We start from the raw sequence: 22,436 nt of genomic DNA, 5'->3' as shown, positions 1-22,436 counted from the left end.
AGGCCACAGCCGCTTTCTTTCAACTCCTGGGCCTTCGCTATCCCGTCGTCGCCATAAGACCTATCTGTGTCGGTGCGACGTAAAGCCACTAGCAAAAGAGGTGGCGAAATGCGCCATAAAGGCAATAGGCAGACTGCATTCTACACTGTACAACTACGTGCACAACATTCAAGACAGATAAAGAATACGATGTCAAGATTGTACTGTACTGTCAGGGTACCCATTTTCTGAAAGAAAAAAACAGGGAGAACATAGGGAAATAAAAGTGCAAAAAAATATACAGGGAAAACGCAGGGAAATGACTTGCCACATCAAAATTTAACTTTCGATCTAAGACTGGACCCAAACAAAATGATTGAACAAGACTGATTTGTAGATGCTATGCGAGTCATATGCAGCGAGTAGTACTTTGAGAGACAGGTAAGGCTCACTCCCACCTAATGGAATCGAATCGAACCGAACAGCCGAAATCTCCACTCAACCGCTCACATCTGGCGGAACAGAATTGAACGGGGTTCTACAGAAAACTTCACGGGCTTGCAATGGACGGTCTGATAGAAGGTGTGAGGAGGTAGAAAATTACGAGAGATCGGAGAAGTTTCTGGTGCATGAAATTAACAAGATGGCCAAAAGGAGAGTATTCAAACTTATTTGAATATTGAATGCGCAATGAAGCTAAGTTTGGACGGTAGGCCTACTTCAGCGTTACTGTATTGCAATTTCAACAACTATTTCAGATAGTAGAATTTAACAGAAAAGTTCAATTTTACAGGAGGAAATTAAACATCAGATGCAATGGGAGGCCGTAATCATTTTTAAAACTATTTTAATGCAGTAGATTGCATCCCGTGGGAGGATGAAATCATTAATCGAGGTCGCCTCAACATTCCTTTGTGTTATTTTTTTTACAGTTTGCTTTACGTCGCACCGACACAGATAGGTCTTATGGCAACGATGGAATAGGAAAGGGCTAGGACCGTGGCCTTAATTAAGGTATAGACCAGCATTTGCATGGTGTGAAAATGGGGAAACCACGGAAAACCATCTTCAAGGCTGCCAACAGTGGATTTCGAACTCACTATCTCCCGAATGAAAACTCACACCTACGCAACCCTAACCGCACAGCACACATACGACAGTTTGAAACGGCGAATGTCACTTACGAAATCGTTCACTTAAAATATAATAAACCCTTAAAGATACATCCTATGTGAGATGTCTTGTAAATTATTGTACTGATATACTGTATGTGGACTCCAACATAACATGATTTTATGATGAAGTCAACAAAAATTGAAATAAATTGTATATAGACTGCAGTAACCTACCACAAAATTGAATATTGTAATAAGTTTGGTTTTCCATAGCCTTGCTTATATCTTCCCAGGCATTATTTTTTATATTGTTGCAGTAACGCTTGTGGGTCTTGTAGTAGAGGAAATTATATTTTTGAACTAAACTAATAAGTTTTTCCGTGTCTAGTATTAATAAGTTAAATAAACGATCACAAAACAGAACATTCCCGACCGTATCCAAGGAACAGCTGACTCTCCAGCTGAAGCTGATACACATTTGCTGCCTTGCTGCCAAATGGTTGTCTTAAAGATCTTGACTTGACCCGACCATCTACGAAGTTGCACGAATCTTGATAATTCTGTTCGATTCCGCTCTGCTACTCGAAAAATATTCTTGGCAGAGAATCGTGTTCCGTTCGATTCGACTTGTGGCGATCGCCATCTCTATCTCCCATTTAAACACATGTTAAAAACAAATTCTGTTCGGTTCAATTCTATTCCATTCCACTAGGTAGGAGTGGGCCTATAAAGTGAGCGTGTGTGGTAGTGAAGGAGAGTGAACGAAAAAGATGGACATACTAACTGCTCAAAGGTGGTAGTACATGAGGCGTGCAATATAGCTGATATTGCATTAGTAAGAGTGTGGTGTAGCTTACAATTCACTGTTAATGAAAACGTAATTCCAGGTGTTTACTTTGATAGCAAAATTAAACGTTCATAGATAGTAACTTTCCCCCATTAATTTGTAATTGCTTTGTTGTTGTTGTTAAACCAAAACTTAAATTATAATAATACACACCTAAAAAAAAAAATTTTTTTTTAACTTTTGCATCACCTGGAGTTCTAGGTTGCTGTTGATCGATCTAAGATGGCGGCGAGTGAGAGTAACTGTATGTTTTTCCTCTGTGTTCTTTTAAGAGTTTTGGTGGCAAAACAAGTAGTGTGTGTAAAAGAAATCCTTGTGTTGTGAATTGCTCGGAAGTAATTCTGTACAATTTAAACGGCTTTGTTTTTATTTCGTGTACTACGGCGGCTGCTGGCTTACCCAAGCCTCCCTTGCCGGGAGTATACGACTCGCCGTCTCAAGATTGAATAAACCTCAGGTTGGAAGCTGATTGACTGCCGTTCGTAAGTTTCATTTTCCTTCACTGCCGACTGCAAACCTCCCTTGCATTCTTGTAACACCGACTTCGATTCCAGCCTCCAGTAAATTATCTCGGTTTTCTACTCGGTCTACTTTTAAGTTTGTTGTTGACATTCCTACTGTTAGATGTGGAGATAAACCCAGGACCCGCGGTGGATAGTGCGATCTCGGTTTACCATCAGAATATCTGCTCTACCTACAAGAACCGTCTTCTTTCGATATTGTCGCCTTCTCTGAAAGTTGGTTAATCGACTTTGTTTCAGATACGGAAATCCCTCTATCCAAAGAGTTTTCCATTTTCAGGACGGACCGTGGATCTCGGGGTGGGGGAGTTCTCCTGACCATTAAATCCAAATGGCACGCTACGTACTGATTTAAGTAGTGACTGTGAAGTCATTTGGGTAGAAGTGAAATTTCAGCATTTCAAATATCTATTTGCTTGTTTTTACAGACCACCTTGATCAACCCTCAATTATTCTGAAAATTTTCTCTCTTTTGTAAAGAAAGCCATTAATCTGAATCCTAATGTAATTATACTGGGCGACTTTAACTCTCTATATCTTGGAATTCCCCTGTGCAAGGTGTCCCTTCTAATAGCCTCGACAAGTGGTATCTCAGTTAAATTTGAAATAATTGATAAAGAGATTCAACCTATTCAATACAAAAGATTAAGAAATGTAGTGAATTACATTCCCATTTAATAATAAGTAGAAATGGTACCGATTTCGACCCTAGTCCAGGTCATCATCGGCCTATTAAAACATGAAAAACAATGCATAGGAAAAGGAAATAAAAGATCAAGTACACTCAGGATCAGTAGAAGAGGCGATATAAAAATGAACGGGGGTAGACACTGTAAAACTGGCTCATTTAACAACTCTCCGCTATTCGTAAACATTGTGGGACTTTGCCTAGCGCTGCGTGTGCCATGCTGTCGCTCAGAAAATTGCGCACTGTTTTCATTTGAGTGACTTGCATTTTACTTCTGAGTTTTACAGTGTCTCACTACCTTTCTTAATCTTTTGTATTGAATAGGTTGAATCTCTTTATCAGTTATTTCAATTTTAACTGTAATATTCTTCAATACGGAACAATGAAATTTTTAACTTTAAGTGGTATCTCGACCATTATATTACGGGCCTAGGCCTCCAACAGTACGTCCTTGAGAACACCTGTGGTGATAGTCTTCTTGACTACCTACTCTGCTCCGTTGAGCCTTCAGTTATTTCTGTGGGACAAAATATTTTAAAATCGAACCACAAGTCTGTAGAGGCAACATTCTCTGTTGCCCCTCCTCACCCCCCCGAAATGTCATCGACCCTATACCAGGAACTGTGTACCCATGTGGAGAAAGGTTGATTGGCACGTTGTCAATCACACCCTCTCTCTTCTACCCTGGCACTTACTGCAAGTGGGTGAAGTCCAAGAAGCAGTGGTCCTGTTCTATGACTGGACCCGTGCTGTGATCTGTGATCTTGTTCCCACTCGTAAAACATCCGCCAGATGCCCACCTTGGAAGAAAATTTTCACCAAAATTGCAGAAATTAATAAAACGAAAGTCTGGAAAATGTCACCTTCTGAAGCCAACTATAAAACTTTTTCTGACCTTCGCAAACACCATAAACAGCTTCTAAAACGGGATTACCAGGACTACATAAACTCTGCCTGCCTAGAAGTGAGAAGTAATAGCAAAAGATTCTGGTCTCTGATAAACAGCAGGAAAAATACAAAGCGTGCGCCAGACACCGTGACTTGGGGTGATAATTTAGCCAGTGGTAGTAATAAACCGGAAATTTTCAACAATTGCTTTGCGTCTAATTTGTTTCACCTGTTCATTTCCCAGTTTTTCCCTGTATTGATTCTCTTCCTTCTCATACTCTCAGTAATCTTTCCACCTCTGAGTCAGAAGTCTATTCTTTACTTTCCTCCCTGTAGAAAATAAACCTACTGGTCCGGATGGTCTCAGTCCTATCTTCCTTAAGTATACCGCTACGACTCTTGCCCATTCCATTGCTGTTACATTTAACCATTGCTTCTTAGCCGGCTACTTTCCTGGCGACTGGAATATCACTAACATCACTCCGGTTTTTAAAAGTGGAAAGAGATCTGATCTCAGAAACTATCATCCGATTTCTATATTATCCACCCTGTCACTCATCTGTGAAAAGATTATCCACCAGCGTCGTCTTTCTTTCACACTTCCTTATGTATCGTCCCAGCAGCATGGCTTTCTTCCTGGTAGCTCTTGCCTAACTAATCTGGCTGTTCTTCTCCTTCATGCAACATCTGCTCTTAATGCCGGTTCTCAGCTGGACATGTGCTAAATTGATATTTGAAAGGCTTTTGATACCATAGACCACGCACTTCGTTCCTATAAACTCTCAGAACGTTTTAATACCCATGGTTGTTTCCTAACTCTCCTGCAGAGCTTCCTCAATACCAGAACTCAGCGCGTGGTTCTTGATGGGTTCAGTTCGACTCTTGTTATGGTACATTCTGGCGTCCCACAGGGCAGTGTCCTAGGTCTGCTTCTTTTTGTCTTACTTATTGACGATCTCATTAATACTATATCCTCCGTTTCTTGTGAAATTCTACTATTTACAGATGACTGTAAAATATTCAAACAAATCGATTCATTATCAGACGTAAACTCCTTACAGAGTGGGCTTAACTCGCTCTCTGAATGGTGCTCCACATGGCGTCTTAAGCCTAATCCTACCAACTGTTCCTCTATTTCGATCACGCTTCATAAATCCCCGATTCTCAGTAAATACTCCCTCCTCGGTAACCCATTCCCAACTCTAACTGAACAAAATGACTTAGAGCCGGTTCTACCATCTGGTAAAGTGGCTGGCAGCTGCCCGGGAGGTAAACTACCTGGAGGTGTAAATCGGCTGATACTTTAGCTTGTGTCCAACCACCTCCGCGCAAGCGTTGGGTAGCTACCCGGAGCTAGGCACCAATATACAAAGTTGGCTAGACTGATTTTCAGCGATTTCTCGCTTTCGAGTGTGGTGCTATCTATCGTCAGATGCATGAAACCCGTTTCGATTGTCTTATTTCCCTGTGCTTGCGTCTGCTGATTATCACCAAAAAGCCTAATAAAGGGAGTCTTAAGAGGTATGGACAACGATTCATGTCAAGCTTTCGTGATTTTAATCTATGATCTTCAATATCAATACCTAATTGAGATTAAAATCTCGAGATTACATTTTCTTACGCCAGTTATAACCTGTCATGTAAGGCAGCATTTTTTGAAAAGTATCCTCGTAGTAGATTGGTCAAGTCGCTCGCTCCGTAATAGAAGGTACGCAGGTTTTCATCGTATTTCTAATTTACATTTTAAAATGTATTTTCGTTCCGTGCCGTTGTTCTTAACTCTCTTTTACGCGTTTCCATATACGTATATACACACATCTTCTTCACGGACTTATTGCCTTTAAGCATTCTATCTGCAGGCTTCTGTGAATTGATTGAGTATCTCCGCGATGCTCTATTTGCAACTAGTTCTGTGACCCCGTTTAGTTCCAGATACTTCCATTTATTGATAAAGCATTTCATTTTAATTTTTAACTTTATGAAGATAAATAAATTTTAAAAAATGTTCATGTACAAAGTTGGAAGGTACTGTAAATTTAAAGAACTAATCGGGATAAATATCCATTCATAGGAAGAGGAATTCGGAATGGAATAGTTTCCAATTTCTTCGAAATAATTTACAAGACTATGTAAACAACTAATAGGGAATCTGCTACCTGGGCGACAGTCCTATGTGCTATTAATCATAACATCACTTGCTATAAGTAGCATACATATAAAGCAATTTTCCTAGTAGACATAATATTGTGATAAGAACGTATGAAAAGAGGCATACAGATTAACACAACGCTAATAATGGAAATAAAAAAGATTCGTCATAATAAAGACTCGAACCTGCACACTTCGTATTATGAATCGAGCGTGTTAACCATTACGCTAACAAAACGCTTGAGTTAGGTAGGATACATACAGTAATATATATCTCGTGTCCTAAAACTGAAAAAGTAGAAAATTAATTCCCATTTGAAATCATTTCCAAATAGATTTTGATTTTATATCCTTTTAGAGTTTCTTCACAAAAGCTTGACGTATAAAATGTGTTCCCTGCGCTACCGATGCAGGAGGCTGGTGTGACCGTTGCAACTAAAGGGAAGCGTTAATGTTCAAAATCCGTTCAAAATCCTGCAATACAATATCATCAATCAATACTGATCTGCATTTAGGGCAGTCGCCCAGGTGGCAGATTCCCTATCTGTTGCTTTCCTAGCCTTTTCCGAAATGATTTCAAAGAAATTGGAAATTTATTGAACATCTCCCTTGGTAAGTTATTCCAATCCCTAACTCCCCTTCCTATAAATGAATATTTGCCCCAGTTCGTCCTCTTGAATTCCAACTTTATCTTCATATTGTGATCTTTCCTACTTTTATAAACGCCTTTCAAACTTATTCGTCTACTAATGTCATTCCACGCCATCTCTCCGCTGACAGCTCGGAACATACCACTTAGTCGAGCAGCTCTTCTTCTTTCTCTCAATTCTTCCCAACCCAAACATTGCAACATTTTTGTAACGCTACTCTTTTGTCGGAAATCACTCAGAACAAATCGAGCTGCTTTTCTTTGGATTTTTTCCAGTTCTTGAATCAGGTAATCCTGGTGAGGGTCCCATACACTGGAACCATACTCTAGTTGGGGTCTTACCAGAGACTTATATGCCCTCTCCTTTACATCCTTACTACAACCCCTAAACACCCTCATAACCATGTGCAGAGATCTGTACCCTTTATTTACAATCCCATTTATGTGATTACCCCAATGAAGATCTTTCCTTATATTAACACCTAGATACTTACAATGATCCCCAAAAGGAACCTTCACCCCATCAACGCAGTAATTAAAGCTGAGAGGACTTTTCCTATTTGTGAAACTCACAACCTGACTTTTAACCCCATTTATCAACATACCATTGCCTGCTGTCCATCTCACAACATTTTCGAAATCACATTGCAGTTGCTCACAATCTTGTAACTTATTTATCACTTTATAGAGAATAACATAATCCGAAAAAAGCCTTACCTCCGATTCCACTCCTTTACTCATATCATTTATATATATAAGAAAACATAAAGGTCCGATAACACTGCCCTGAGGAACTCCCCTCTCAACTATTACAGGGTCAGACAAAACTTCACCTACTCTAACTCTCTGAGATCTATTTTCTGGAAATATAGCAACCCATTCAGTCACTCTTTTGTCTAGTCCAATTGCACTCATTTTTGCCAGTAGTCTCCCATGATCCACCCTATCAAATGCTTTAGACAGGTCAATCGCGATACAGTCCATTTGACCTCCAGAATCCAAGATATCTGCTATATCTTGCTGGAATCCTACAAGTTGAGGTTCAGTGGAATAATCTTCCCTAAAACCGAATTGCCTTCTATCGAACCAGTTATTAATTTCACAAACATGTCTAATATAATCAGAAAGAATGCCTTCCCAAAGCTTACATACAATGCATGTCAAACTTACTGGCCTGTAATTTTCAGCTTTATGTCTATCACCCTTTCCTTTATACACAGGGGCTACTATAGCAACTCTCCATTCATCTGGTATAGCTCCTCCGACCAAACAATAATCAAATAAGTACTTCAGATATGGTACTATATCCCAACCCATTGTCTTTAGTATATCCCCAGAAATCTGATCAATTCCAGCTGCTTTTCTAGTTTTCAACTTTTGTATCTTATTGTAAATGTCATTGTTATCATATGTAAATTTTATTACTTCTTCGGCCTTAGTCTCCTCCTCTATCTCGACATTATCCTTGAAACCAACAATCTTTACATACTGCTGACTGAATACTTCTGCCTTTTGAAGATCTTCACATACACACTCCCCTTGTTCATTAATTATTCCAGGAATATCCTTCTTGGAACCTGTTTCTGCCTTAAAATACCTATACATACCCTTCCATTTTTGACTAAAATTTGTGTGACTGCCAGTTATGCTTGCCATCATGTTATCCTTAGCCGCCTTCTGTGCTAGATTCAATTTTCTAGTAAGTTCCTTCAATTTCTCCTTACTTCCACAGCCATTTCTAACTCTCTTTCTTTCCAGTCTGCACCTCCTTCTTAGTCTCTTTATTTCTCTATTATAATAAGGTGGGTCTTTACCATTCCTTACCACCCTCAACAATTTCTTTAAACCCATCCCAGAGTCTGTTTACATTTTTATTTACCGTTTTCCACCGATCATAGTTACTTTTTAGAAACTGCCTCATGCCTGCTTTATCAGCCATATGGTACTGCCTAACAGTCCTACTTTGAAGACCTTCCTTTCTATCACATTTATTTTTAACTACCACAAAAACAGCTTCATGATCACTAATACCATCTATTACTTCAGTTTCCCTATAGAGCTCATCTGGTTTTATCAGCACCACATCCAGGATATTTTTCCCTCTGGTTGGTTCCATCACTTTCTGAATCAGCTGTCCTTCCCATATTAACTTATTTGCCATTTGTTTGTCATGCTTCCTGTCATTCGCATTTCCTTCCCAATTGACATCTGGCAAATTCAGATCTCCCGCTTCAATCGCATTTCTTTCCATGTCGTTTCCCACATAGCTGACTATCCTATCAAATAATTCCGAATCCGCGTCAGCGCTACCCTTTCCCGATCTGTACACTCCAAATATATCAAGTTGCCTATTATCTTTAGAAATGAGCCTTACACGTAGAATTTCATGTGTCTCATCTTGTAACTTTTTCGTAGCTTACAAATTCTTCTTTCACCAGAATGAACACTCCCCCTCCCACCATTCTTATCCTATCCTATCCTATCGATCACTGTTACAGTATACTGCTTTTTTCAGTATACTGAGCTAATTTGAGTTGCATATCACCAGAAATACAGCTAATAATGTTCAGCTCTCAGAACTTGCCCGGCAGGTAAAGTGTTATCGGGCCCTCGAAGTGGCTGATAAATTACGCGCCGGGTAACGGCGATTTATGCTGCCGATAACGCTATCTGGGAGTGGTCGGACGGAAACATCCTTTTACGCGGAGGCCAAATTACGCGCTACTTTACCAGTAGGTGGTAGATCCGGCCCTTAAGAGTCTTGTTTGACAGCAAATTGTTATTTGTCCCCCATATACAAAAGATAACCTCACAAGCAATGTCACTTCTTGGTTTGTTGTATAGATTTTCTGACATCACCGATGTCCACGCCCTCCGGGCCTACTATGTATCTTGCATCCTACCGATTATTCAATTCGCGTCTCCTATTTGGTCTACTTCTTCATCCACTAATCTGAATCACATAGACCATGTGCAGTCATTCTTCTGTGCCATTGTTAGAACCAGAGTGTCTGATTTTCGAAACTTGAGCAGTAATCAGATACTAGATAAGTTAAACCTTCGCCCGTTATCTAGTCGCAGGAAAGTAGCCGACCTTAGATTCCTATATAACTCTGTTGACGGTTTATTTCGTTCTCCCGAACTTGCATCCTTCTTTTCCTTACATGTTCCAACTCTCAAAACCAAGACTAATCCACTCCTTCATATTCCGTATTCCTGCCTCTCTCTCTCGTTCAAAGTAGTTTATTTATCCGCATACCAACCCTCCTTAACACTCTATTTTCTGACAGGAACTTGGACGTTTTTTCTTCGTATGCCTTCTTTATTCGATTCTTCCTTAACCTAGTTCATTTTCATATTCCTTTTTTTTCTCTTCTCATTGCTATCTTCTCTTTCGTACATAATGTAATATTCTCTTCTTTTTTTTTTTTTTTTTTTTTTTTTACTGTGCTATACCATTACTTATGTGTTATCTGTATTTATCTTACTGTGCCTAGCTATAAGTTCAATCTTCAATTTTCCTCGTTTCTTTTGCCTTTATATTTTTTCTTAATTGTTGTGTCTATTGTTATTTTGTTAGTTTTTAATTTTTTCCTCTTATTTTTATTATTAAATGTTTTTTCCTCATTGTTCTTTCACTCATTTTTTTATGTTTGCCTTGTGCTACTCCACTGTAAATATATTTTACTTTTGCGGAACTGTGTAATTCGGCTTCTCACTGTTTTGGTTTCCCTAATAAATAAATAAATAAATAAATAAATAAATAAAGATCACAGGGGATGTATGGGATTCAAATACACACTTTTTCAAGCATAACATGATTAGTGTAAACTAAAAGCAATGACAGGCACATCACAAACACTATTCTTCGGCAACGTGCATCTGCCTATCGAACGTGGGAATCTGATTTTGCCTCTCAGTCTGGTGTTACCCCACTTGGTGTAGAGTGAAGCAATTTTGGACCCGTTGTTGCATGCTGTCTACAAGACGGTTGAGGCTGTCCTGGTCGATCCTGTCCCACTCTTTGACAGCATCCCCCTGATCAGCTGAGAGGTGGATTCATTCTTCGTTGCACTGCATATCCCATGCACGTTTAATGGGATTCACGTTCAGAGACACCTAAGGCCAGTCCATCCAATGAATATGGTCTTCCCTGAGAAAGAGATGCATAAGATTGGAGCGATGCGTGTGCGCATTGTCATCTTGCTAAACAAATCTGTCTCCAAAATGTTGTCAGTATGGTTTAACAATAGGCCCGAGGATTCCGCCCCGGTATTTTGTACCAGTCATATTACCCTCTATGCAATGAGTGGCATTAGACATCCATGCCTAATGCTGTCCCAAAACATGATAAATCCTCCCTGATGGGCATGCTGTGTGGCGTACAGGACTTGTCTGGCATTACCTCACTCTCCAAACCTCCTCGAACGATTATCCAGCATCAGACACATTCAGCACTCATCCGTGAAAAAGACCCGCCACCATTCTTCCAGAGTCTAGTTCAAATGCTCCCTTGCCCATCTGTACCTGGTGCCACTGAATTGTCATGTGCATGCAGGTGTTTGCCAAGGAACTCTTTGAGTGTAGGTGGTCCCTGGGGAGACTATTTCTGATTGTCTGCATAGACTTTGTCTTACCAGTTGCCTGCTGTAAGCATTATGCAGTTCTGTTCCGTTGTCTGTTGGATTTCTGCGAGCCAGGATTTTCACGTAACACTCGGCTCCTGTTGTTGACCGAGGACGATTTTCAACATGTCGCACAATAGCTGCTTTATGTCCTGACAACATTGCTATGGTGTACACCAACCAACTGACAATTGCCCTTGCTGACGTAGTGTATCTATGTGCGTATGGTGAGAAGCGGTAATAACTTTTCGAGGCATGTATGTTTTCGCACAGGACACGAATGTGCTCTTGTCACGTTGTCTCCACAGGTGACAGCACACTCTTCTGGAGTGTTTTGAGACTGCGTGTATTATCTCCACGTCCACTAACAGGTAGCATTACAAATCATTCGTGTGTCTGTCATACAACAGAATTTACAGTTAACATCCTTCACGAACACCAAAAATATGGATGGTGCAAAACTTTTTTTGAGGTGTGTATTACAAATTTAAAAGACAATAACTCTTATCTTCTTAATGTTCTTTTAAAACACCCAGAGTTTTAAAAGCTTCCATTGTAATTTACATAACGCTATCTATTATGGACTGCCTGTAATTATTATGGGAAAGCAAAATTATCATGGAAAAGAATTCTACAAAGAATGGAATGTGTCAGTGGTGCTTCTTTCTGTGCACACTAAAGTCTGTCTCATCATGTTTGAGAGTCAGAGTATGCTATATGTGTGAGCTTTGGTTTTAGGAAAGCACTCCCTACATGAACATCTGCACAAAATTTAACGTTGCTCAGCTTGCATTGTTTGGAAGAAATTTGAAGAGCCTAACATATGATGGTTTTGCTCATCATTAGCAATATAATTTGAATACTCCTTATTCTTCCCACATGTATATACAAATACGTTAACATCTCCCAGACATAGGCAAGTCACTTGACGGAAAATTTAGTGGGAAACAATGATCCATTTTGCAACAGTGTGTGAAAGTCCCATAATTGTAAACCGTTTGAGAACCAGACCTGTCTGAGATTAAACATAGAACTCTTCAGACTTTTGAAAATTATGAACTTCACTTATATGTCTCAATCGCCAGTGGGTGTTTATTGAAAAGAATGAAATAGTGTTGTGGAGAAGAAAGTATTTACATCAGATTAAGAAACTTCTTGAAGAGGGTACATTTATTAGTTTCCTTGATGACACATGCAACTATGAAGTCTAGTAAAGATGGATTTCTTAAGGGATTATTGTTCTCCACATAAGAAATGAAAAGGGTTTGCCCAGGTGAAAACAAAGCTGGAATAAAGGGAGGGATAAAGGGGCTGCAGTCCCGGGCCCCGCGTGCCAAGGGGCCCCGGCCCTTGGCTGAACCTAAAATTGTATAACAAGGCCTAGAAACTAGAAATTAAACATGTTCATGATTTTGTTAAAAGTGTAGATGTAGTTACTTGCCAGGAGATAGCTAGATACATATACGAAAATGATTTGATTAGTTTATTTCCAAAGTATTTGTGGCATTGAAATTGTATTTGGTAATTCAAATAACCAATTGCGAAGCAGAGCGTTCTTTCTCTAAACTGGCATTAATCAATAATAAATTACGGTCAACCATGCTTCAACGAAGACTGGACGGTTTGACTATCATGTCTTTAGAACATGACATAACAAATGAGTTGTCATTCGATGATGTTTTACAGTCATTTGCAAATCTGAAGGCAAGGAAAAAGACATTTTTAATGTAAAAGTTATTCAACTACCAATTAGGTCAGTTTAGTACAGCATTGATTATCCGAAAGAATTCAGGAATGGGAATGATCAGATAAGAGTTTTCGGGTAGCCAATCATTTACAAGTGATAAATATCATTCTTGATCCATATTGATGATATTTGATTGAAATAACAATAAGAAGTTGGTCAAATTAATAAATTAACTAATTTTTAGGCAATCATTTGCGAAAGTCTGCTCCTACGCCATAAGAGCAATGCAGTGATACTGAACACTTTCAAAAGTTTTTCTGTTTCAAGCTTCCGTCCTTATTGTCAAATGCACCTACAGTTTTCGAATACGTATCACTCTTCATTTAAATGTTCGTTACTGTGTCCTTCCAGCTCCAAATTCTTGAACTAATCTTGATCCGCCAACACCGTCTTTAACCCTCTTGGAGCCAAGAGCCGATCTAGTCTGCCGCTCCCCATCAGCTGGAAGAGGCCAGAGCTCCGCCTCCGCTCTACTACTGTAAAGTGCCAGGCCGTTTTCAGTGGAAAAACATGTAATTTAAAATTCGCGTATATCTACCGGTGTATAGCAAATACCGGCATGAAATTTTCTACATATCGACTACGTAGAATAAGAAACTGGTTTGGAGTGATATAAAGAGTCAAAGACGTTTTATTGTTGATTTATAGTTGTCGATAACGTTTATTTTTAGGAAGAGAAAAATATTTTCGCACTTTCTCAATATCTACTTTGAAAAATAATTTACGATACAAAAGAATATACGTAATTATGTATAATGTATTTTTATGTACAATTCTATAGAAAAACTAATTTGAATGAGAAAAATATAAACGTAAAAAATAAAAATTCAAACATATGTCACTAATAAAAACCAGACAATTTTACTCACCGATAAAATTCGCGTGTATGTATCGATGTTTGGCAAATACTGACAACAAATTTTCTACGTGCGGACAACACAGTATTAAAATAATTCTGAATTATTAAATAAGTAAAAAATAGTTGATATTATAGTTTCTGTTTTCAGAAAAAATAGTTTCTCGTTTTCGGTTGTAGTATATATTAGAAAAATAATTTTACAATACAACAGAATTTACAAAATTAAGAAATATATGGCACTAAATCCGTGATTTGCTTTGACCTACTAAGCGACTGCTGCTCAGTTCGGTACCTGCAGTTTACGAGGTGAATCATGGTCAGTGAGACAGTTCCTCTCAGTAATTATTCTTAGTTTTCCAGACCGGGGTCCTCTCACCCTCTGATATCTCCTCTATTGCAATCACTTAGGGTCACTTAGATTGAGTGAACCTCGAACCAACCCTCAGGACCAGGCGAAACTTCTTGACCTGGGCGGGAATCGAACCCATGACCTCCGGGTGAGAGGCAGGCCTGATACACTTGGCCCGCGGAGATCGGCATTTAGGTAATGATAGAGGACTATATGTGACCATAAGGTTTAGCAGAGAATAAGTGAAAAGTAAATTAAAGTGTGATATGGGCTGAGAATCAGACGGTAGGCCATGTTTAGGTCCAAGAACTTCCTTGAAGGAGACAGAAGGTTGAGGAATGTTGTCGGGTTCATTGGGACAAATTTCCACAAAATGTTCGCCAGAGACATCATCATCATATTCGTTACCACTAGTTTCATCTAGCACCATATTCAGAGTAGCTTTAGTGCTGTTAGACACAATTAAACGTCTCTTCTTTAGCTGCGGTGATTCCGCGGACGTGTCCGGTATAATTTCGTCGCTACTCTCTGAACTAAATTCCCTATCCGATAAATCATCAGCGTTAACTTCGCACTGTTCTATACTGCATTAATTTATTGTCATCCATACCTGCTGAAAAATTATCACGTGAATAAAATGCCATTTTCCTGTCACAAATCCACTCATGCAAGGAGCAATCTCTTACTGACCGATTAGCGGTATTTGTAAACACAGGAAACGACTCTTGTGAAAGGTATAACACCCTCTTAGAACTGCCAAAGCAAGGCCAGGCACACAATAACGTGTAGCCCCTTTACTACACGTTGAAACAAAAGTATGCACTTCACTATAGGTTGCCTCAGAATTACGTATATCACAGAATTTTAAGCCGGCCGATGTAATCGGCTCTGGCAACTTCCGACTGGATTGTTAACGACCGACCGGATCGGCTCTGACAGTTTAAAGGGCGGATGCTCGCACTACCACCTGGCACCAAGAGAGTTAACTAGTCTGTTTTAAATTTATCGGAAAAACAGAAAATGACCTGTGTTCCTTCAGATGTCATTTCGAACTGTACAATCATTCCTTTCATTTCAATACCTGCCACAAGCGAAGATTCATGCACCACCGACGACAGTATTGTTAACTACGTCGGAGTAAAAAATAGGTAAGCTTTGGATTAAAAGAGTTACAATTGGCTGAAATGGACCTAGATTACAATTATAATATATTTTAATGATATTTCTGTATTTTTGGATGCGAGGCTACTGACGTAGGAAGGAGAAAACTTTACTTTGTCACAGCACTTGCGGAATACATAACGCAGATATTTGAATTTGTTGACTGGGACACTTTCTGTTAGCCGATATTTCTATTGATCGACATTCGGATAATCGATACTTTACTGCAGGCAGGAATGAGTTTGCCAATGATACAACGAAGGACATCGTAGTATTATGACTTGTAAAAAGTAGTACAAGTCATAATACTAAAATGTCCTTCGTTATCTCATAACACCACTTGTGCTAGCGTTTTACATGTTGATTTAGTTTTAAATTCTAGATTTTAAATTCATGTAATGCCAATAAGTTAATGGGAATGAGATCGTCGTAAGTTCTGTATGTCGATTTGAGAGTGATGATGAGACAAATGTGAAATATGTTTTGGCATTATGAAATATTAACATGAAAAATAGAGAAAAATTATAGTCTATTTCAACACTTCCCTACTCATCAATTTAAGTTGTGGTAGTTCTATAACGACTTCGGTATGCTAGTCTTACGTGATGTTACGAAGAAGGGGCCCCACATTTTTAAATAGCCCAGGGCCCCCAAACACCTTAATCCAGCACTGGGTGAAAGAGTCTACTGAAGGAAAGAGATATATTTTGGAACAGGTAGTACTTAGAATACACGTGCAAGCAATTACTTTCTTTGACTCAAGCATAGTGAGACATACTGTAGTTGAACAGGATATGTATTCGAATGACCCTTCAATTTGCCAAGAAATTAGAAACTTATTCCTGAGTTTCTGAACACTAACCCATACATTTGTTACGAGTGCATTTAGGAACTGCTAAGCTCACTCACATCAGTTTCAAGAATAAAGTCCCTGATGAACACAGGCATTAGTTTGAAGATTGGTTGACTGATGGCTTGCTGTGAGGAGTATAATTAATTTTCATTTGTTGTAGTGTTTCTTGTTTTGGCTGTGTACAGTGGGATTACTGATATAACCCACTTCACAGATTGGCACTTCATGATAAGTTCTAGCTTGTTTTACTTATGATACGTCTATTTCAAGTTCTTTATGTCATTGTAAGTGTTTGTGCAAAATATGTTTCAAGACGATGATTGCTGAGTATGATAAACATGCTCTAGCATCACTCTTAGGTTACTAGTGGGAACCCTGGCAGTATCTAAGTTAAATCTTTACCATAATGAAATTCTGCTCTTCTAAACTAGCTTAATATACATTTCCTCAAAGCAGACAATGTTCCGAGTTATTCCAAGACTCTAAATTCTCAAATCCTAAGCACAGCCGATGCTGGACTATGTTGATTGCAATATTGATAGGTATTCTGTGTAGAGGTACGTGCAATATTTTCCATTGTATACAGTAAAACTATGTTTCCGTTTCTGCATTCCACAGGTTCTGCTAAGTACAGGTCTTTTTAAGTGTACTTTTACTTTAATGTCATAGGACCACGGAATATTTCTGTTAAGGCCAGGTTTCCGCTGTGCAGAGGTTCCATTCTGGGCGTTTCACTGTATTGCCATACTACTTCATTTGTATGTGCACATTTCTTAAACTACTGGTCCTACCAGAAATTTAGGGATACCTGCATATTCCATGAACATGATTGCTGTCCCTTAGCTGGAACTGCCGTTTGGTTCCCATCCAAGGAATTCTTGGAAAGTTTGATGACAATTTTGCTAGCATCCGTGTTCGTGCGAAAGACTGTTTTTGAGCCAATTGGAGGAACTTAGTTTTCTGTATTAATGATACATGGTTGAATTTCGTTCAGCCTGTATAGTAGACGAAATTGCCAAGGTCCTCCGCAAACACAATATAAAAACTGTTTTTTGACATAGTCACTAAAATTGCTCACAGTTCAGGTAAATGCCAGGACAAATTGCCCCCACTATTACACCCTCGGGTGTACAAAATTCTCTGTACTTGCCGCAAGGTATACATTGAAAAAAATAAACAATGTTAGGTTTTGGTCCATCCAATCGATACACATCACTTTACAAGTGAAAAACCATTAAATTACAAAACATATTAAATATTAGGGACGTGTTTTGTCTCTATTTGAAACTTCATCAGCCATAAAATGACGTGGTAGCTTACGAAACTCATTGTTCGGAAATTGAAACAAATGGTAGAACCAATGCCTTTTTAAGGATTATTTGAGAAATGAAAAAGATATATATATTATTTACACAAAATGACCTCGCTTCTTGCAGAAACTTATATTGTGTTCAATGTTAAAATACAAATATAACTTTAAAAATGTGACATGCCTGCCATAACGTCTCATACGGAACAATGTCCATTGTTGCTGTCTGTATTTAAAATGGAACTTTCTTTATGAACTGTTGAATTAATACGTGGTTTCCAGCCATTACGATGTACGTACCATAGGTGGTTCTTCCCTGTTCTTTCTGTATTATTTTGTTTTGGTGTTTTCCAAATTTGTGCGTTCCTCGTCACCAAATGTTTCATTCCAGGTTTGTGTCAGTGTCATACTTTCATATGTGTGTACACCAGTTATAAACCCCCTCTCCCAGATAGATTCTGATTGCATCGTCAGCTTCCGTTTTGAATATCAGCATTGTGCCGCGCATGGTGAGCCATCTGATGACGAATTAACATTCCACTTAGACTTCTATTACTAACGTCTAAATTCAAACTTTCATTGTTGAAGAAGACATAGAGCGAAGTTCTTCTTCAAACTTAGAGTTTCACCTTGTTTTCTTGACATGGCATAAACCCAAAAGACCTTACCCCTACAAGTACCGGCCGTGAAAACATCAATGTTAAGTTCATTTTCTATTATGTGTTTCAATATTGCTATAATAAAGATATTCTTTCTCTAAATACTGTTTGTTCTTACGGACCTTCAGCGTACTTCCTGGGAATGTTGTAAGTTGACTGCACGGTTCAGACCGTATAGTGTACCCAGCTACCTAAATCGTTAGGTAAAACGGCCGTGATCGTGGTTCCGAAAGGACAAAAAACATCCAGATCCAGGCTCTTAGAACCTACGCTAAGCATCAATAAACTAGTCCACTTAATAGAAACGATAAGATGAAGGCACACGTATTTATTAAGGCACCGATTAATAAAACAGAAAAAGAAGTTCAGTAATTCTATTACTAATGTATACAAACACATAATTAAAAGATTGCGGTGCAGATCCCATGAACACTCATTAATATCGTAGGCATACATAGGATAAAGGATACAAGTTTGGCGGTGGGCTAGAACTTGCGGAATTTTTTTTTATTGGAGTTTTAAAATTATAAGTGAGAGTTCCTATTACCTGGAATTCTCCCTCTCGAAATCACTCTTGTGATTGATGTCGTTGAACAGTATTAATCTCATTTAAGCTCCTTCTTCTTGCCTTTCTTTATTGTTCACCACAAAATCAGTTGTTATTTTTCTCCGTTTCCAAGACAGCGTTCCTGGTGTAAAGCCTATGTTGGACCTGGGCAGACATAGTGCCACAAGGTAATAAACAGAAAAGGGTTTAAGTTTACCTGGGGCGTTTGCCATCACGATAACAGAATTCTCCCCGCAAAAGAAAAGGGAAGGTTGTTTAATGGAATACAAAATCAAAGAATTGAAATTAGAAACAAGGCGAGATATATTCAAAACTGTCACACAAGTAGGGAGATAAGCAAGAAGACCAGAAAATATCAGATATTGTACACAATCTTATCACATAAAGGAATGCAAAAAGGAAAAAGTATTGAGGACGGTAGAATCCCATCTCTTAACTTCTGTACATATAAACATACTTCTGCGACAGGTAAATGAACGCAGTTTGGATTGATAATACCTTACCTCGGCAAAACATGTGGATGGATATGCAGCGGAAGCATGCACGACTGAAACAGCAGTGCGAACCCAAAAAAAAATTCTCCAGTAAGCCATGGCGAGTAAAAGAAACAGGCACAATATCAAATGTCATTAAAATATCTTGTGTTTATAATCAAGATACAAGGAACACAAAAGGGAAACAAAAGAAAACTAGGACACCATCACTTGGAATGGGCTGGCTGAATAAGAATGTATCGAATTGAAATGACTGAAACACCTCGCATAAAGGAATGCAAAAAGGAAACAATTATTCAGGTTATCGTACCCGCCAAGACACCCACATAGACGAGAAGGAAAACATTAACATAGCATGCTGTTGAGACACTACTAAGTATAAATTATGAGCCTTCCATCTGAAACTATGCATTATATACCATGCAAATACGGAGGTCATTAGAGCATCCATCCTAATCAGATTATGAATCGTAACGTTCACTATAAGGAACACAGTCCTGGGTCGGGATAATAAGAGACAAAAATTAGGTTCGGGAAATTCACAGAATAGAATAGCTCATTCTTGCAGGAGATCAAAGATATTCTAACAGACGATGGAGATCACAAGAGCGACCTCACTGCAATCTGTTTTGACCACCATATTAAAATCTCACAACAGTAGTACAGAACAGATAGTAAAAAGTAAAGGTTTCTTGGCTCGATAGTTAACCTTGTATTCAGGAGATGGTGGGTTTTAATCCCATTGTTGGCACTCCTGAAGACGTTTTTTGGTGTTTTCCCATTTTCACATAAGACAAATTAATGCTGGGCCTGTATCTTAAGGCCACTGCTGCTTTCTTTCCAGTCATAGCCATGTCCTATTGCATTGTTGCCATAAAACCTGTCGAATTTGGTGTAATATTAAACCAATAGCAAAAGAAAACTTCTATGGCATACTTTGAAACTCAAATTTTGTATCGTGCTGGTTTACATGAGATGTGTGTGTATTTTTGGTATCTATGTATTTATTAAAGTAATTCATTCCTTTACCAATTTACTTTCAGAATTCCGAAATGGTAAGGTTGCGATATTGGTCGCAACTGATGTTGCAGCTCGTGGCTTGGGTAAGTACTCCATGAAACTATTGGGATCTACTTTTAAAAAATGAGTAAATTCCAGTTTTAAGTGTTCCTCAATCAGTCATAAGTCTCAAGCTTTCTTATCTTTCTCTTTAGTGAATTTCTTCTTGAGCATTCATGTTTTGTAGTACCTAATTTAACTTTTGATATTACAAGGGTTGTTCTTTAAATAAGGACTGTTTGTCAATAAAATATGAGCCACTGCTTATTCTTTTCTTTTTTAATGCCTTCCTGCATATCTTTAACTACTATTCCACATACTTTCTTTCTTATTCGAAGATATGTTATAGCATGGGACAAGTTTTCTTACAGACTGTCATCGTAGAAGTCTGCTGCCTGAGAGGAAAGCCATTTCCGATTTGTATTTTCCCTTAGTCTTCAGTGTGAAAATCTTTCCCTCTGAGGAGATATTACCGTTGTCACTGAGCGTTGTTCATACGAAAGCACTTTTCTAGTCTTTGGGTGGCAGCAGTACGACCGCCTTCTCTACAACTGCAACCTTGCTTCTATTGACAACAATCTCTACTGCATCAGTAGTAAATAGTTCAATCAGCAGCAGCAACTGTTTTCATACGGACAATGAAGTAAAAAAGACAATTCATAACTTTTTTCCTTACAAGCAGTGGACTTATTCAACAAAAGTCTACAACTTTTTTTTTCAGACTAATATGCAGTTTTACTTATTTTGTTGGCAAATGATTCTTAAATAAAATCTAGCCCTTGTACAGTTTACTTCACAGTTGCAAATTTGTATGGATGTTTAATGTGATATGTGAAGACCAGAAGTTATTTCTGACGTCAAGTTTTTTTGAGATGGAAAGTGAAATGCTCTCTTCAGAAGCATGAACCTGTTTTTTACTTCAACAATGTTGGCATAATTTATGAAGAAAAGTGGTGATCAGTTTACCGACATGTTACGTTTGCCATATTGCTGAAATGGACAGTAGATAACCTTGTTAGACAATTATACCTCAGTAAAGGTTTAGACAATTATACCTCAGTAAAGGTTAAAATGGTTTTTTCCTACAATTAAGATTCTTCACTGTATACCGTATTTCACTGCATAGTCGTTGCGCTTTTGATACCAAAATTTTCAAAAAAATAATAGGGTGCGACCATTGCATAAAGAATGTTTAATACTCATACCTGCCAACCCTTCCGATTTACCTGGAAACTTTCTGGTTTTTAACTAGTCTTCTGATTTTCCGATTAATTTTTACTTCTTCCTATTTTGAGCAATATAACTTCCAGTACGGCCAATACTCTTCCCCTAGGATAAATTCTTATGTGCTTGTGTAATTTACGAAACCTCATTTTCAAGCGTATTTATTTCATGCTTTATTTTGTGAGTGTTTCGTCCGGTGCCTTCGTGTATCGTGTTTCCTGCTCATCACAGCAGCGTGTGCGCTGGGGATTTGGGGCAGCAAGACAGGCTGGCGCGCGCTAGCAACTCAGTTAATCGGGATGGAAAATATTAGTTTGTTATTGTTGTTCGCGCGCTGTTAACATCGGTACCGAGCTCAATAGTGGGTTCGAACCCCACTGTCGGCAGCCCTGAAGATGGTTCTGCGTGGTTTCCCATTTTCACACCAGGCAAATGCTGGGGTTGTACCTTAATTAAGGCCACGGCCGCTTCCTTCCTATTCCTAGGCCTTTCCTGTCCCATCGTCGCCATAAGACATATCTGTGTCGGTGCGACGTAAGGCAAATAGCAAAATAAAAAGTTAACACCGTTTCTGTGCGTAGTTTCGTCGGAGTTGTAGGCCACTTTTTTTTTGCCTTGCATTTCTATGCTTTCCCCCACCGCCAAAGTCATATGTTAATCATAGAGTTAGTAAATGATACACTAGGGGTAGCAT

At 38.7% G+C, this 22,436-nt stretch overlaps 1 protein-coding gene across 3 annotated transcripts in view; it reads left to right on the top strand.

The window, feature by feature from the left end:
- Positions 1-22,436, top strand: part of LOC136856977 (uncharacterized) — a 218,443-nt gene that overhangs the window by 136,571 nt on the left and 59,436 nt on the right. For all 3 annotated transcript variants that reach the window (XM_067135299.2, XM_068225022.1, XM_067135300.2), the window contains exon 10: positions 20,503-20,562. In XM_067135299.2, the coding sequence (XP_066991400.2) occupies positions 20,503-20,562 (60 nt within the window). The remainder of the gene's footprint in view (positions 1-20,502; positions 20,563-22,436) is intronic.

Source organism: Anabrus simplex, chromosome 1 (assembly GCF_040414725.1).
Source record: "Anabrus simplex isolate iqAnaSimp1 chromosome 1, ASM4041472v1, whole genome shotgun sequence".
In the NCBI taxonomy this organism is placed as follows: domain Eukaryota; kingdom Metazoa; phylum Arthropoda; class Insecta; order Orthoptera; family Tettigoniidae; genus Anabrus; species Anabrus simplex.
Note: the sequence above shows the minus strand (reverse complement) of the source record. Positions and strands in the feature narration are given on the sequence as shown.